Here is a 17,267-nt window from a genome sequence, read left to right as displayed (position 1 = left end):
AGATCGCTTAATTTTATAAAAATATTTTATATTCGCTTAATGTGTGTGTGTTTTCATGTGTGTGTGCGTGCGTAAATGTGTAAATGGAATATGCACCAAAAACAATAATGTGTTTATATATGTAGAAACATAATTGTATTTAAATTTCTTTGCTACAACTTGAGAGTCGTGGTGAGGCGCTTGAATGGTTTTCTTTTTCTTTTTTGTTTAGTTTTGAAATTGTTTGCGAATTAATCTTAATGCTACAATGAAAATTATGAGAAATGTGTGTATGTGTGTGTTTTAAGATTTAACTTATGCATTAGGTCAAGGAAACAACAAAACTGAGCACTGTTTGATATACATTTAGTATTTAGTTACTAATTATAGTTGAATGTATTAGAGATGCCTATTCGATGCCATGCGCAAAGATCATAACCAGGCCCGGCTCGACCATAACATCCTCAGTCATGTGCACATTGTCACAGCTCAGCACAAGCACCGCCTGTTTGCCTGCAACAACAAAGCCTTTAATCAGTCAGTGATGATGACGATGATGATGATAATAATGATGATGTTGCATTTCAGCAGACAACTCACCTGGTATGCGTCGGCAAACATAATTGTCGTAGATGCGACGATTATTCTGTCGCGTCTCAAGCGAACTGAGTCCCCGGGGCCATCTCCGCTCGTGGCAGTTCTCCATTAAACTATCCAGTATGTGTGGCGGGCAACCAGACTCGGACAGGGCGCGCTTGATCATCAGCTGAGGAAAATTAAAAATATATATTTTTTACATACAGTTGCGAACATTTTATCTTACAAATAAAAACAAAACCATTAGTTGTGCAAAGTTTAGTTTTGTCAAATGGTCAATTTTAATCTATTGGTTAGTATTCGCCCTATTAATTAAAGTTAGTACTGCTACTGGAATTCATTTCAATATACATGTATATAGTTCAATCATTTGAAAGGAAAAGTGTCTAAAAGTAAAGAAAAAAATAATAGCACCACTTAAGGACTTGCAAGAAATCGTTTTTTTATTTCTTATTTGAAAAATGCAGCTATTATTAGATTTTCTTTTTACTTTTCTGTCTTTTTATCAAATTAAGTTATTTAATTTTAATTTTGATTAAATTCAATAAATTAATCATTAATAAAGTTCAATCATTTCTTGTGAGAGTGATGCTATTATTTGTATTACAATTTTATATGCCAGTTTTGTGTGCTTACCTGTAGGGCATCGTCGGGTGTAGAGATCATGCCGCCCCAGCGTGTGACACGCGCTCTGGCCAAAGCGCTGCTCCAGCGTATCACCTCGTCGCGCTCCATTTGATCGGCAATGGCGCGCATTGCCGGATTTGACACGCGCATCGCACGCATAAAATCTTTGAAGAGCTGCAATTCACGCTTCAGCTCATTGATGGTCAGCTGTTCGTCAACTAACTCCGTTTTCATTTGATTCATTTGCTCCGTTTGTTTAACGATTAGTGTGCGCAGCTCACGCACACAATTGTGATCCTTCAGCTCATCCTTAGGTATGTCAAAGCCACAGCCTTTCTCACAGGGAAACGGCCGTTTCGGATTATGCACGCACTCCTCCAAGTGCGAATTGTATGCATCCAGCTTAAGTACAGCTGTGCAGCCATAGGGCGCATTGTCACAGGTTATGGAAAGTCTATTAAATAAGTAATTTAATACATTTCGAAAGTGCTTTGTGTTGGTGGACTTTTTACCTGGATAACAAGTTGCGCAATATGCGCGGCACAGCTCGCAAATTGGCCGTTGTTAATGCGTTGCGATCGACTGGACATGTTGGCTGGCGTGTTAACCACTCATTTATACAGCCACGACAGAAGGCGTGCTCACACATAACCGCCTGTAATTACAAATAGTTGCAAGCTCGAAATGAAAATTGTTTAAGTTGGTTTGCTTTTTTGTTGGTGTTGTCCAACCTGCAGCGGATCCTCTAGCACACCGGAACATATGGGACATGTTAGCTCCTCGTCCACTTCGCCTTGAAAGCGATTGACATCATATCCCATTGTACACGATGTTTTGTTTAAATCTACATTAAAATATATTGTGTAGAAACTAATAAAAATTGCAAAATCTTTTTTTTTTTGCTGCGCTTGTGTTGTTTTAGTGCTGGCTAATGCGCTCAATGTGAGAGCATAGTGCTGGAAAATATCAGAAATATCAAATCTTCGATTCACGATTATAGTTTGTATTTCGTTCTAAGATATCGATAGCTTAGCCTAATTCGATATATATTGTGCGAGGCAAATTTAAAAAACTTGTTCTTACAATTTATACAATTTTTATAATAAATTAAAACGACACTTGGGTAAATGTGTTGCCTGCTTGGTATAAAGTTAGAAAAATTCGTCAGTTGTTAGAAAAGTATTACCACAACTAAAACCTAACATGAAACGTGTACAAACGACAACAAATAACATAAAAATATAAATTTTTTTAATTATTCCCAGCAAGTGTTAAATTTCGTTACGATCCTTCCAGCCATACTTCTGACGCTGTTGTTTTTCCTTGCTATTTGCATACTTATTGCCATTGAAATTGGTTGATTTGCTGGGCGCACAATAGCACGAACGCTGTTGCGAATCCAAATAAGATTTACAGCCCAGTGTCAATGTGCCCGTGAAGAGCATCTTTGCTGCAGCCTTGCAGCCCTTGGTCATCAAATCGCTGGCAATTGATTTCTCATAGCTGTCGCAGTATCGATATAAACACCGCTTGAAATCCAGATCGCAGAGTTCCTTATCACTGTTGCAGGTGTCGTAGCAAATGTCGTGCGCATTGCAGCAAGTTTCCATCTCGGCGGCGGGGAGATAATCTGTACTGATTCGCAGTCCCAGGGAACCGCAGCCATCAGCTGTCGGCACATAGAATTTATTCTGTACGGCGCGCGGTGCTGTAAAATAAAAAAATACACGTCAGTTTAAGGTTCTCATTTACATAATGTATATTTGCGTCAGGTGGACTTACCCGTGCCTCCTCCGCTTTCTGGCGGCGTCGGGCACTGAAACACACAGTTCTCTTCGACGGCTGCATCGAAGACTTCGTGAACTGTGCGAAATTTACGCACAATTGTGATGAAATTCTTGAAAACGTCACCGAAAATTGCCTCGGCAGCGATGATGGCATCGCGTAGATGGACAATTGTGCTGGACCCGTAGCCAGAATATGCGTATGTTAGAAATGTTAGCAAATAAATAGCCAGCTTCATCCAGGAGAACTGCATGCCTATTTAGACTAATTATTTCTTGTGATGAGTGTTTTACGTGCTGCCCGTTCTGCGTGTTTACTAATACTAATACTGATCCTGCTTTGATGCAACTCTTTGGATATTTTAGATGCTGTGCTCTGCACAATCAGCTGTGTGTTTAACTGCTGCGATCAGCTGTTCATGTCAATGGCATTTCAGCTGTCCTTAAGCATGGTCACACTGATGCCACTAATAATAACAAACTTTGCGTAATTTCTTGAGACTTGCGATTTTAAATGAACATGTTAACTTCGTTTAACATAAAACGTGCTCTGTTTGCCTTATCAGCAAACTATGTGCGCCAGATATCCAATCAGTTGCCAGCAGCGCCTCTAAACGATGGAGAGCAATCTGTGCAGTTGCCGCGTTATACAGAAGATCAGCAAAATCGCATCCTGGACGCCATCAACGAGAACAGTGCTGAACAACTGCTAAAGTTTTTATCGAGCAATTTTAAAATTAAACAAAGTTTCCCTTATTAAGTATGAATGCTTTGCAGTTATGACATAACAAAGGCGCGCGTAAGCAAGCTAAACAATTGGAAGGCACGAAATGGACCACTGCGTCAGCTTGACGATATACTTTATGTTGAGGGCTTCGGACTAAAGGCGGCAACCAAGTTCTATAAGAGTCTGCTCGAGCCCGCATCCAGTCGCCAGAACAGCAATAAAAATCAAAAGGCTGCGCGCACGGCACCGTTTATAACGCCACCATTGGATGAACAGCAGCGTCAGGGCATACAGTCGAGCGTTGGAGTGCGCATTGGAGTGACCAGTGTTAGTTGGGCACGCCTGGAGCTGCCCGATACGAAATATGCTCCTTGTGTACTCAGCCACTGGCAGCACCACGAGGTCAATGATAAGAAACTGCATCTGGTCGAGTTGGTGCGTCGCTGTCTCTATGTGGCGCATCAGATACCCGAGGCGGACTGTTATGTTCTGGAGAATCCTCAAATGGCACAGGCCAGTAGCAATCCGGGCAGCATCGATCAACAGAATGTGAACATCCAGAAGGCTCAGTTTACCGCCATGCTTAGCTATGCGCTCATGGCGCGCTCTATTCCCGGCGAGACGAAAACAAGTCTCTTTTATTTGCGTCGCTTTCTTACGGCTCGTCTTTTCAATCATCTGGTGGGCACCGAACGTGTCTCTTCGGAGGATACAATTCTTGGCATGATGCGCACCTATTACAATATGGAGGAGCAATCAGTTGAGGAGGACAAGGAGCAGATTAATTTATGTAAAGAAGTGCAGTTTCCATCAGATTTACGTTCAATGTACTCCAGGATGGAGCGCTATCAGCGAGAGATGCTCAGCCAGGCATTCCTCCTGAATTTGGCCTTTGTACGTCTGGTGCTGCTGCAGGATCCAGCGAGTATTGAATGCGTGTCGCGCAACTCCAAAAAGCTGCCCATCGATCAGGATCTAGAATGAGAAAAACATGCTTATAAAATAAATTAATAATATAAATATATAATTTACCTGTTATATAGTCGGAAATTGTAACTGCATTTTTCCGTTTTCAATTGTTGAAATTAATATGCCATATGAATATTAAGATAAAGATAAAGAGTATGAAAAGTTCGACCAAGCCAAGCACACCTTTTCTGGTTTGTTTTGACAGTGCGTTGTTTTGGTATTTCTGAATTGTGGTCACACTGCAGGTTTTAGTTTGCTTTCACGTTTCATCGTGCGCGGATGTGTTGGACATTGTGGCGCGTTGCGCATTTGTTATAAACAAGTTCGTAATATTGAAAACAATTTGTAAATAAACCTTTAAATTCTTCGTTTGACCTCTCAAGCACTGCAAGTGCATATAAATTAAAGAAAAAGGAAATTGCCAAAGTCTGTCACTATTATTTATGAGTTAGTTAATTTAATTAAGTCAACTAAAACGAAAATTATTATTGAAGTAGATCAAATCAGTGCGCTGTTTGTGTGTGTTTTAAAATATAGCAGCTTCCTGTTCGCTGCGGCCTACTTTATTTTTTTATAACATATATATTCCTTATATAGCGAGGAGTGCAGTTTGGCAAGTAAAAAAAGTGAAACTTTTACGAATGACAGCTGCTAAACAAACACCATGCAGTCAAAGTGAAAGAGAAAACCAAAGTGGCAATAAGCCGCCAAAGTGAAAGAAGAGGGAGAGTGTGTGTGAATGTGTACACAGAATAACTGTAAGTGTTAAAATATTTGGGCACATTTCAAGCACCCAAAATGAGCGCCTCCGCAACACTGCTGCCAGTGAGCAACAACAACAACAATAACTACAGTTATGCTAGCAACATTATACACATGTACAAATATCAAAAGCCCATTATGGATGACACCACATTGGAAATCGCCTTGACCGCACCACAACTGATCAAGAGCAACAGCTACAGCGGCACAAGCACCCGTTTTCCACTGGAAGCGAACAGTAACTGTGAACTGGAAAGTGCCGCCACAGAGTGCTCCTCTGCCAAGCAGCCAACGAGCAGCAACAATATGGGTGCGATTGCCAATGCGATAGAGGAGAGCAGCGAATGTGATGCGTTTCTCATAAATCCCAGCAGCAGCAGGCGAAACAGCAATCTTCATCGCTTACCATCGCAGCAGCGACGCAACACCTGCTCGCTGATGAGAACGCAGGCGTTTCTGATGCGCAACTGTTATCTCAACTATTTGGTGCCCATTTGCCTGATTGGACTGCTCCTCGTCGTTGGCTATTTGACGCGCAACTATGCTAAGGAGCTGTTATTCTGGATCGAGACGCAGAATGCCTGGTTGACCTTTGTCATATTCATGGCACTCTTCACGGTCGTCAGCTTCCCCATTGTCGTCGGCTATCTGGTGTTGCTGATAACTGCCGGTTACCTCTTCGGCTGCTGGCGAGGCTGGCTAACGGTAATACTTGGCGCAAATGTGGGCATTGCCATTGCCCATGCAACAATACGAAGCTGCCGGCATCGCATCGCAGTCCACAAGTGAGTAACAAATGATTGCTAACTGCAAAAAATTGTATACGGGTCATTAGGCAATGAATTATAAATATATATGTATATATATATAATTTATAATTCATTGCCTAATAACCCGTACACAATTTATATATATATAAATGGGACGGAATACAAAAAGCAGCATTTAAAGATCTTAATTTATAGGAGTTCATTTAGTGTTGATATTTTGTATTCAAGCTGTTTTAAGTTGTGTTGGAATTAATTATTTATTTATTTAAGCTAAGGATTCCAGAAAATGTCAAGTTTAATATCAGCTTAAAATCATTGAAAAAAAAGAAATGAGGAATAAATATATTTAGGCCGTGAAATACATTTAGAAATACTGATTTAGAAAATGTCAATATTAAAATGATTGCGTGGAATGCATTTAGTAATTCTAATTGAAAATGATTGAATACAAAAAAAAAGAGAGGAATGAATATGTTTAGGGCGTGAAGTATGCATTATATACTGATATAGAAATACACCTCTGCCACAGTTTTGTTGGCCTAGGTTAGCTATTCAACTTGCAGAATACTGTTTTACTCGCACTTTAGAAATAGTTCCAAAATATTTATACCCAACAAATGCCTTAGGGCCTTCCCGGAATTCCCTGGGATTCTCCGCATTCCCAAATCTCTTTCATTCACATCAACGATAGCGTTGAAGTTGAGCGACTGCCGGATGTGAGTTGTCTTTAAACGTGTTATTCTATTTCAACAGAACCGATGCAGATACGTCATTCATTTATTTTAAAATTGGTTTAGAGTTTTGCTTGTGGGCTTGTGCAGTGTGATAAGAGGCTTTGTGAGATAAGGCAACAAATACCATAGTCAAATAATATTATTTTAGACTTTCATTTTGTTGTTTGAAATTAGCAGGCATTAAAAATCGATGTGTTAAACCCATGTGGTGTGTCTGTGTAAAAGTTTTTATATAAAAAAAATGTTTCCAGGGTGCTTTAACATTCCAAATGTTGTTAAACAAAGTATTAACTATTTAGAACCTTGTTGGTTTCAAGGCTAAATCGCCATCATTGAACGACATTATTTCATTAAACCATTATTGATTGCAAGGCGTTGCCGAGGAGGATTTATTCAACTGCATATACTCTCTTTCACTTTTTGAATCAGTGTGTAATAAAATTGATAACATTTGTAAAATTAAGCATTATTCGGCCCTTAACCCAGCTAAATAAACTTTAAAATTATTTAGTTTTAATTCACTTAATTTAATTTTCGAATGTGCACTAAAATCGTTACGAGACATTATATTTTTGTTATCAAATCATAAACATTTTCCATTAAAATGACTTCCATCTAATAGCTACCTCAGGCCATTGTTCAATGGTTCAATTTACTTATCAGCCAATATTAATAGTTATAAATAGGAACCACTTTGTGTATTTCGTTTGCTGCAACATACAAACAATGGAAACAATGGCAAAATGATTATTGATCAATTAATACAATAATTGTGTAGCAGACAATAAATAAAGGGTATCTCCTAGTCGCTCTATAAATACCGAAATAGAAGGATAATTATTTATGAGTTGAGTTTTCACTCGTTTTATGAATGAGAATTTCTTGGGCGGGTTTCCCGTCTCAGCCAATTATAATAAATTATAATGATTGCCCTCAACACGTTATCAACAGTTAATTGATAGTTGAGGTAACTGAAACTGTCTGCAAATCAAATCGGACAAATAGCACCTAAATATTCAAATTTGGATATAGCCAGTTGAGCTTTGGGGTGCTAAACTCGTTTACTGAGTGCCTTCAGCAGTTAATTGATGAATAATTTTCATAATTAATTGAAAAGTGATTATCTGTATAAACAAACACGTATTTATATAATCGAGAAGTACGCTGTAAATTCGAGGGTCTCTTACACAGTCAAGCGTAATGATAAGTATATTTTATTTGATTAAATATATCTATATAAAATCAATTAAACTTGGAAGAAAGTATTTCAAGTTGTTGTACGTATTCCGGACTCAACTTGCTGCCAATTGTCATGAAGTGAAATTAAATTGAAACCGGTTTCAGTTGCATTTCAAAACTAGTTTAAAATATGGTTCTGGTTATTAAATATTGACGCAGGTCTGGTATAAAAAACAGCTTATTGCGTTTTTTGTCATGCTTTTTTGACCAGTTTGTTTGTTGCAGCATGCTTAAATTAAACTTAATAATATTCTATAGTCAAACGTTTTTCTAATACTTTTGATTAAGTTATATATTTAATGGCTTAATATATGCAAGCTTATTTAGTTTTTGGCATACCGAACACAAACTGTTTATGTTTTTGTTGTTTTTTTCTTCTTATTTATGCCAATTGTTTTATATCTGTCGGATGCTATTTTCAGATTGATCAAAAATGAGACTGGACGAGCGATATTGCGTGTTATATCTGGGCCCAAGGCGTTTCGGGTGGTGCTTTTCACGAGACTGACGCCAATTCCATTTGGACTGCAGAATGCCATCTTTGGAGTAAGTCAGTTAAACATATTTAAATGTAATCTTTGTAACTATATGCCTATATACATTTTGTACATTGCCAGGTTTGCATTGCATCTTAGGTATCCATTTATCCCTGCAATTGTTGCGCTTCCGTTTGTTGAACTCTTCGAAAATTGAAATTTGTATTCTCTCTGTGTTTACAACTTGCAGTTGAATGTGTTTTGTTTTGCGACTATCAGTCCGGGGGATTGACTGTAGACATTTGTCTATACTATGTACTCTACACATACTACACTCTATATATACATATGTACAATATGCATATATAGAATATATATTCTCGCATGGCCACAGTTAGTATAGACAAGCGACTGTTTGCATTTGTATGAGGCATACATATGTGTATTTATTCAGTTATTCAATTGTCTTATTATTTCGAATGTGTATTCAGAAAATACGACAGCTTTGGGAGTTTGTTCAGTTGCTTAAATTGTGGCTATATGCTTATACTTTTATATATACATCTAGATGTAAATGCAACGTGTCGAGTTAGAAAACACTCACCGTTTACAGTTTGACATTAGTCATAGTTATTAGCGCAATTTTATTAATAAAATAAACAAACATCGCAGGCTAACGTGCAATTGAACTTGAATTTGCTGAAAACTGGTTTTCAACACCATCAAAAAACAGTTTAATATATAAAGTAAATAAAAGTAAACACAATAACCTCAACTGAACAGCGCAAAATTTCGATTTACACAACAAAGTTCATTCAGTTTTTAGGTAGACTAAATATTTTTATTTATTTTCTTATGCCATAAATTTGTAGTTCGTAGAAATTGTTTGTTTATTTTTGTTTTCTCATTAATTCCCTCCTACCTATAATTACCCAAAATAGCTTTATAAATTACTTTACAAATTATACAAATAATATAAGTAAATGATCGATTGCACTAAAATTATATTTTGTTAAAGGTTTGCTTCATTTCATTGTCAAAATTTAAATGACTAAAATAATAGCAATCACTGACAGTTTAAATATAAATCGGCATATATATTGAGAGAATGTAAAACTTCTCTTTGGTTGTATTTCGAATCTAGATTATTAAATTTTTCACTTTTTTCTTTTTTGTATTATTATTTATTGTTATTTTTCTTGCTTAGACGCTAGTCACTGATTTTTGAATATATATTTTTTCAGATTAGCACAATCAAAGCCCGGGATTATCATTTGGCTACATTCCTGGGTCTGCTGCCTGCCCAAACGATAAATGTTTATCTGGGGTCGACGCTGCGCTCCATGCACGAGGTGCTCAATGACCATGATACCAAACTGACTGGCTACATTAGCTTTGTGGTTGAGGTGAGCTTTAACTAGATTTATAGTGTTATATATATTCTTACTGGGCTTAGCTTGTTTAAGTATTGTGCAGCTGGATTATTGATTTTTCTGCCTAGCACAAGGAGAACTTCTCTTCCGGTTTGGTTGCGTGATTAATTAAGTTTTACAATTTTTCATGGCTTTTTCCGTGTTTTGTTTTCTTCTCCCCTTAAATTCTGTTTAAACTTTAAATGCTCGTCACGAAATAAAATACACATTTTATTCTTACCTCTGCATAATTCTGCATTTAAAATTTGCGAACAAAATTCATGCTAAAATTTTACATTTCAGTTAATTATTTTGTCTGCCTAAAAGTAGGCTACAATCTTATATTTATTATTAATAACTTTTTATATTTACATTTTAGGTCATTTGTGGCGCTGCGCTAATGTTTTGGGTGGTTCAGAAGGCACGCAAGGAGCTGTCGGAAACGTTGCTTGAATCGGACTACAGCAATGATGGCAAACCCATTGATATCCAAGTTTAGCAGGCGGAGATTCAAGCATCGCCCTGCCCCCAACTGGCAGCTGTTGTTGATGCTGCTGTCTGTTAATTCGAATAGGAATTATGTTGAATATTTTATGACCTAATAATTAAATTATTTAATTCGTAGTTTAGTAAGTAATAGTAGAAATGAGAAAATATACCAAAAAAGAAAATAAATAGGAAAGAAACTTTCGCAAATATTTGTAAGAGTTAAGCAACTTAACAAAATCGAACGAGAACTCTCTTTAATGAAAATGCTGTGCCTAAAATATATCTATATACAATATATAAATTATACAATTACATATTTATAAATATTACATATAAGTTTTAATGCCTCGCTCAGTGGCATTTGGAATGTAAAATGCTCACAGTCTGCTCTTTAATTCGAACTGTGCTCCCTAAACTCCGACATTGTGCTCAATTATATTAAACTAGTTTTAAGTAATAAATATTATATTATTTAAATATTAAATTCCATTAATTTGTTTATGTTCTATCGAATGTCGAATGTGAATAAGCAGTTGTATCTCTCCAGCTGCGTGGCCTTTTACTCATGTGTTGCTCGAAGACTGTTTCTAAAATACTCAGTGTAAATTCCACATCCTCATAACTGATGCACAATGGTGGTCGAAAGCTCAGCACCTATATAAATAGAGAGAAATTAATTAAACTAAAGATACTTGAGGAAAATCATGAGAATAACTACGATATTATACGTACTTGTAGTTAGGAAACTTGCGAATGAATATGAGTTAGAAAAAAACCCACAAGTGTTTAGATATTAGATCATGGTACTTAAAATATGCTGTGGATATAAGTTATAGTATATAGGGAGGAGATGGAAACGAACCTTGGGGTAAAAAAAAATATAAAAACTGAACGAAAAACTTTCCTTTAATCAATTTTATGGATTTTAGGTAGACAAGTCTTTAACAGTTGATTTTATTGCATATAAAGAGGTAGATGGTTATTCTATAAATGCATATTCATATGGCATTTTGAAGTTAATTGCCAATTATATTTTTTCGATCTTTATTTTTGCTTGGCCAATGTATTCGCTATGGCACATCCGAGAACATCCACGGCAAACTTGGCATCCGCCCGATTAATGCACATGGGCGGCTTAATGCGTAGAACCTGCAAAAAGAGTGTGCGAACAACAGTCGATAAGGAGATGCATGAAAAGAAGGGAAAAACACAGAAATACAACAAAAGGAAGCTAAGTGGGAATTGGAATTGGAATCAAATGCAACACATTAAGAAGCCCACAAGATGATGAAACATGGCATTTACAAAAGTTCTGCTTAACATGCGCATATAAATAATATTCTGGCGTTGCCAGATGTGCGAAAAAAGGTATGTGAAATGTTGGGAAATAAACGTTACAAGAGATGATGAACAATTAAAACAGTTGCAATTGGCTGCAGCCAACTTAACATGCATGTATAAATATATATAAAGCAGTGCTGGACTTATGAAAAAGCTAAATAAAATATTTGTAAATAAACGTTACGCAATTCGAAGCGCAAAAAGATGAAAATTGAAAGCAGATCAGTCGGCAGCGTTGCCAGATCGCTTGTAAGACTTACATTTCCATGGAGTCCACCACGGCCAAAGAGCACACCCAAATCCTTGCACGTCTCCCAAATGTCCAGCATGTGTGGCGCGGCCAGTGGAGCACGCGTCTCGCGATCGTTCACCAGCTCAACGCCAATCATCAGACCCTTGCCGCGCACATCGCCAATCAGTTCGTAGCGCTTCTGCAACTCCTCCAGGCACTTGAGGAAATAGGTGCCCACCTCCAGTGAGTTGCGCTGCAGCTGCTCTTCCTCGATGATATCCAGCACGGAAATGCCAACAGCACTGGCCATTGGATTGCCGCCGTACGTATTGAAGTGCAGTGCCAATCCCAGCGTGGCGGCAATCTCGGGCGTTGTGACGACCGCCGCCAGTGGGAAGCCATTGCCAATGCCCTTCGCCATGGTCACAATATCCGGTGTATAGTCGTGTCCCTCGAAGCCCCAGAAATGATCACCAGTACGGCCAAAGCCCGTCTGCACCTCGTCGGCCACAAAGAGTCCACCATTGGCGCGAACCAAGTCAGCGGCCCGCTTCAGATAACCTTTGGGGTACTGGACTGTGCCGCCCACGCCCTGAATGGACTCGGCAAACATGGCGGCCACTTTGCCACGTGGCAGCGAGTACTTAAAAGTCTGCTCCAGCTCATTGTAATATGCGTTGCCCGCCTCACAACTGCCCGGGGTACAATTGCAGCTGTGCGTCGTTTGCACAGGTGAATCCCGGCAAGCGGCACCACCCCAAATGCCCTGATAAGGATCTGGGTTCATCACGTGAACGATGCCATTGTTGATGCCCGGCAGTGGATAGCGCCACGTTGAGTGCGCTGTTAGACCCATGGTGTAGGGTGACATGCCGTGATAGGCATTGCGAAAGGTCAGGATATCCTGATTGCCTGTGTGGAGACGGGCCATCAGCATGGCCATATCGTTTGCCTCCGAGCCGGAGTTGACAAAGCACACGGCCTTCAGATTGCCGGGGAACTTGGCCGTCAAACGCTCCGCGTACTCATGAATCTTGGGATGCATATAGATGTTGGTCGTGTGCCATAATCGGGAGATCTGATCCGTCAGCGCCTGATTTACTTTACTGCACCAGAGAATGTGCACAGTTGAATGTGGAACGGGTAAATGGAAACGGAGATTACTTACGGATGACAGTGGCCGACGGAGACGGTAACAATGCCACCGAACATGTCCAGGTAGCGACGACCCTCGTGATCGTAGAGCCACTGCATGTGGCCGGCATGGATGACCAGCGGCTTCTTGAAGTGCGATACCAAATTGGGCGTCAAATGGTTCTTGCGTGTCGCCAGTATCTGCTCGTAGCTGGGACCATTGTACGCAGCCGGACGATGATTGCATTCGGGCATCTCGGACGCCGGCTGCGACATCATCGCCGGCGCTGCCTTTGAGTGCAATGTGGAGCTGGAGCGGATCAGCAGGCGCGCTGAGCTAGCTGCAAAGGAAGGCAATGGAGAATGGTTTAAATTAAATTAAATATCTGCATCCATATCTATATCTACATCTACAGATATTTCTATAGTCCTTACTTAGATGTATCTTAAGAATCCTAAAATGCTGTGCTAAATAAAATGATATATATTCTTTTTCAATAGTCGAACTTTTTGGAAATTTAACATCAAGAATATAAATAATACATATATTCAGAAATATATTTACTATACAAAAATAACCCCTTGAAATATGAGTAATGAAATAATCACGCCTAGCTTTATTTTATTATAAAGTAGAAATTTTAAATAATGTTTTCTGTAAACGTTTCAGCTTAGGAATATTTTTTTAAATGACTGATCTATTTTCAGTACAAAGTCAAAATTGCACAAATTTGAATTTGAATTACTCAATTTAATTACAATTACAATTAATTAAAAAAATGCATACAATTTAAAAATGGTAATATTACTTATTATAATTATCTTTGTTATTACAATTTTCTCGAAGCTAAAATATTGTTAGAATAGCCTAAGATATCGACTCTCTTCACACTTGTCGTAATTCATAATATATTATTTTTATTATATTATTTTGACCATCATATTAAGGAAGGCACATAATACTGGCTTGCTAACCAGAAACCCCCTTGAACAAAGTTTACTTAACTAAAGCAATCACAGAAGCTTTGTGCAAATATTATAATTTATTCAAATATTTCATTGATAAGAACGTAATATTTTCATGTAGGTCAAACGTGAGAATAGTTAGTTTTTATGTGTTTTGAGATTGTAATGCAAATCACGTGATATATATGAATGTATATATACATATAAACTAGGCTTGTAAGTTCATTCAGTAGACAAATGAGAGAAGTGAAATGCAAATTGATAAATTGGACAAGCGCCAAGAAATGTTTGAGATGTCACAAATAAATTTGTCTTCTATTATTTATCGAGTTGCATCGAGTTAAGTCGCATTTTCCAAACTGCAATATGTCTACCTGGGTGTGTGTGTGTGAATGAGGTACGACTAATATCTTCGTAATAGGATCGCGATTTTGCATATTCAATGAGCTTGTTGCAGAACAAAACTGGTAGAGAAATTGCATTCATTTTGATTCCGTTGTTGTTGCAATTGTTGTTGTTGTAACTCGAGTCAATTGAATGTTGATTAATGCGCATATAAATATCTATATACAGTCTATATATAACTATCTGTGGTTGGCCAGTTCATGTTCAAGTTCCATAACCAATTGTTTTCCATTTCATAAATAAATTAACATTTAACATAACACTTTCATATAAAGTTCAAAGTAGTCAGATTTCTGTGTTCATTCGGAAAGCAAAAATTATATTTTGCCATTGCCGACCATTTAATATTCTTCAAGTTTTACATTTGCAAAGACCAAACCCATATCTTTATTCATTTAAAAATTCGAATTTAATTATTCACTTTTAAATAATTCAAATTATTAAATAAGGTTGAAACTTCCCATTTTCATTTTCATTTTAAATTTAATTTTACTTTTACAACTTTTTTTTAAAAATGATTTCTTGAGTTTCTTAGTCTAATTAATTAATTAAATTAATTAAAAGTGTTTTTCGCTGGCTTCAAGTCTGTGTTCGAAATATAGCGGATTAAAAACATAAATATTTTGTTTAATTATTTATTGGAGCCAACGAGAAACATATTTAAATTATAAAATGGGATCACCAAACATTAAACAATAAATAAATTAATTATCTAGACAGTAAAAATACAACCAACGATTATGTTGCCACCTGTTTGAGTATAATAAAAGAACACGCGATTATTTTTACTACAAAGAACCCCCCGGCAACACGGATGTGATGGCTCATCATCCCCCTCCGCAGGTAATAATATTGGATCAAAATTCAACTCTGATAAGCAAAAGTCAACTCTGATAAGCAGATGCCCCCCTAAACGAGAATACTCTAAAAATAAATAATCTGTCTCTTATCTGCCCCACACGAACAACATCAATAGAAGCACCTATCAAATTGTCAACTTATACGCTTATCAGTAAATTGCAGGGTATACAGCAGGCGGCTCAATGAGCATGTTCCCGATTTATGTGCGCAGTTTTTTTTAAGTGAGGAAGGTCGACAAATATTTCTATTAAAGTTGAATTGAAATGAGTGTTAATAAAGCAATAGCTGTACGAGAACTTTCACTTGGATTGTGGAGTTTCTTAAAATGAATTCTTGAAATTTTCCATTCAAATTAAAATGTTATAAGTTTAATATATGCAATAATTCCTGTAATAATAAAATATTGGCTCTGAGGATGTACTCAACAAAAATTAAAATTGTGTATTTATTGATAAGATAGTTCATTTTTATTAGCTGCTGATAAGCAATACATTTGAAGACAAAACAAATTTTGTGAAGTGCATAATCATTTATATATTATTGTTGTAAAAATATACATAGCTTTTGGAACTAATCAAAATATGTACTTGTTTTAATATATAGCGAAATAATTCGCATTTCTGTTTATCTTTTTATTGTCTTGTTTTCCTTCAAAATATATATTTACATATAAAAATGCTGTTTCATTTTCTTCTTCTTTGAGCAAACAACAAATGTATAAATATAAAAAAAATTATAGAAATCTATATATAAAAATAATTTGTATTAGAAAGCATATTCACTCACCAAACAATTTCTTTGACATCATATTGATTGTTTTAAGTCGATAGGTTTCCGATCTGTATGCAAATTAAACTTGATTTTAACACCACACTTCCTGATTAATTTAAAGCTAGATTTTTATACAATTTTGAACAGTTGAAAAGGCCGCCGATCTCACACGGATCAAATGGAAAAACCGTCCGCGCGTAACAACGTCAAATGCACAACTGAATTGAAATCCAGCAACCCGGCATCGTTGCGGTTCGCTTCTCGGATCGTTGGAATGGTAAACAATCCCGAACCGGCTGGAAATTCAAAAAGAGAGAGAGAGAGAGGGAGAGCAATGCCAAGGTCTCTTAGTGGATTATCATTTACGCACTTTACAGTTATCGAGAAAAATATGCTCACTGTCAGTCCATTTTCACAAGTCTTTTTAAATGAAATAAATAAATTTGTAATAAGTTTTAAAATTAATATTTACTATTAAAATGTTTAAGAAATTATATTTCATTTTTTCAACTGTGAATAAACTTAAAAAAACCAACTTTTATTTAAATCAAAATGAATTCAAAACTTGTATGCCCAAATTATAGTTCACGAATAAAATACATTTTAATTTTGTATCTCACTATTTTATTTCATTTCTTTTTTGTTGCTGTGATTGAAAGCACAAACTGTGAACAGAAGTGCACAGAATATCGGTTTGTTTTGTTCTTTTTTTATTTTATAAGATTTAAATATGGTTTTGTTTTTAACAAAATATATATACATATATATATATAAATATATATGATTATGGTGTCTGTTGTGTGTTGAAGTTAGCCGTTTAACGTTATATTAATTCCCTTGTTAGCATTATTTAATTTGTCGGTGCTGAGTGTTTATTTTTTAGCTTGTTTGTTCTTCGATCGATTTTTGCATTTTGCTCTAAATTTACAGTTGCATTATTGATATTTTTAAACATTTGTTAGGCATACAACACAATTAAAATATATATATTT

General features: G+C 36.7%; 5 protein-coding genes across 7 annotated transcripts; 2 read left to right on the top strand and 3 right to left on the bottom strand.

Moving 5' to 3' along the window:
* Positions 1 to 328: 328 nt before the first annotated feature.
* Positions 329 to 2,133, bottom strand: LOC6557368 (E3 ubiquitin-protein ligase NRDP1). 2 transcript variants are annotated; one of them, XM_001984896.2, is made up of 5 exons: positions 1,935 to 2,133; positions 1,716 to 1,858; positions 1,213 to 1,657; positions 580 to 745; positions 329 to 492 (listed from the first exon to the last, which is right to left on the bottom strand). In XM_001984896.2, exons 1-5 carry the CDS (start codon positions 2,022 to 2,024, stop codon positions 389 to 391), a joined length of 948 nt encoding a protein of 315 aa, XP_001984932.1. In that variant the 5' UTR covers positions 2,025 to 2,133; the 3' UTR covers positions 329 to 388. The 2 variants fall into 2 exon arrangements, with proteins under 2 accessions (XP_001984932.1, XP_043071613.1); XM_043215678.1 differs by having other exon boundaries at positions 329 to 507; positions 1,935 to 2,094.
* Positions 2,134 to 2,432: 299 nt separating this feature from the next.
* LOC6557359 (group XIIB secretory phospholipase A2-like protein) lies at positions 2,433 to 3,409 on the bottom strand. Its single transcript, XM_001984897.2, has 2 exons — positions 2,986 to 3,409; positions 2,433 to 2,911 (listed from the first exon to the last, which is right to left on the bottom strand). Exons 1-2 carry the CDS (start codon positions 3,239 to 3,241, stop codon positions 2,475 to 2,477), a joined length of 693 nt encoding a protein of 230 aa, XP_001984933.1. The 5' UTR covers positions 3,242 to 3,409; the 3' UTR covers positions 2,433 to 2,474.
* A 7-nt stretch (positions 3,410 to 3,416) lies between these two features.
* LOC6557392 lies at positions 3,417 to 4,859 on the top strand. The gene is made up of 2 exons (XM_001984898.2): positions 3,417 to 3,701; positions 3,765 to 4,859. The coding sequence occupies exons 1-2, from the start codon at positions 3,502 to 3,504 to the stop codon at positions 4,696 to 4,698; spliced, it is 1,134 nt and encodes a 377-aa protein (XP_001984934.2). The 5' UTR covers positions 3,417 to 3,501; the 3' UTR covers positions 4,699 to 4,859.
* Positions 4,860 to 4,933: 74 nt separating this feature from the next.
* Positions 4,934 to 11,049, top strand: LOC6557373 (transmembrane protein 64). Its single transcript, XM_001984899.2, has 4 exons — positions 4,934 to 6,230; positions 8,611 to 8,734; positions 9,909 to 10,070; positions 10,456 to 11,049. Exons 1-4 carry the CDS (start codon positions 5,482 to 5,484, stop codon positions 10,573 to 10,575), a joined length of 1,155 nt encoding a protein of 384 aa, XP_001984935.1. The 5' UTR covers positions 4,934 to 5,481; the 3' UTR covers positions 10,576 to 11,049.
* On the bottom strand, positions 10,775 to 16,490 carry LOC6557381 (alanine--glyoxylate aminotransferase 2, mitochondrial). Of its 2 annotated transcripts, none has more exons than XM_032743439.2 (4): positions 16,291 to 16,469; positions 13,307 to 13,613; positions 12,167 to 13,244; positions 10,775 to 11,219 (listed from the first exon to the last, which is right to left on the bottom strand). In XM_032743439.2, exons 1-4 carry the CDS (start codon positions 16,310 to 16,312, stop codon positions 11,064 to 11,066), a joined length of 1,563 nt encoding a protein of 520 aa, XP_032599330.1. In that variant the 5' UTR covers positions 16,313 to 16,469; the 3' UTR covers positions 10,775 to 11,063. The 2 variants fall into 2 exon arrangements, with proteins under 2 accessions (XP_032599330.1, XP_001984936.1); XM_001984900.2 differs by lacking the exon at positions 10,775 to 11,219 and adding an exon at positions 11,454 to 11,714 and having other exon boundaries at positions 16,291 to 16,490.
* Between the last annotated feature and the right edge of the window lie 777 nt (positions 16,491 to 17,267).

Source organism: Drosophila grimshawi, unplaced genomic scaffold (genome assembly GCF_018153295.1).
Source record: "Drosophila grimshawi isolate 15287-2541.00 unplaced genomic scaffold, ASM1815329v1 contig_44, whole genome shotgun sequence".
Lineage (NCBI taxonomy): Eukaryota > Metazoa > Arthropoda > Insecta > Diptera > Drosophilidae > Drosophila > Drosophila grimshawi.
This window is presented reverse-complemented; position numbering and strand designations above follow the sequence as displayed.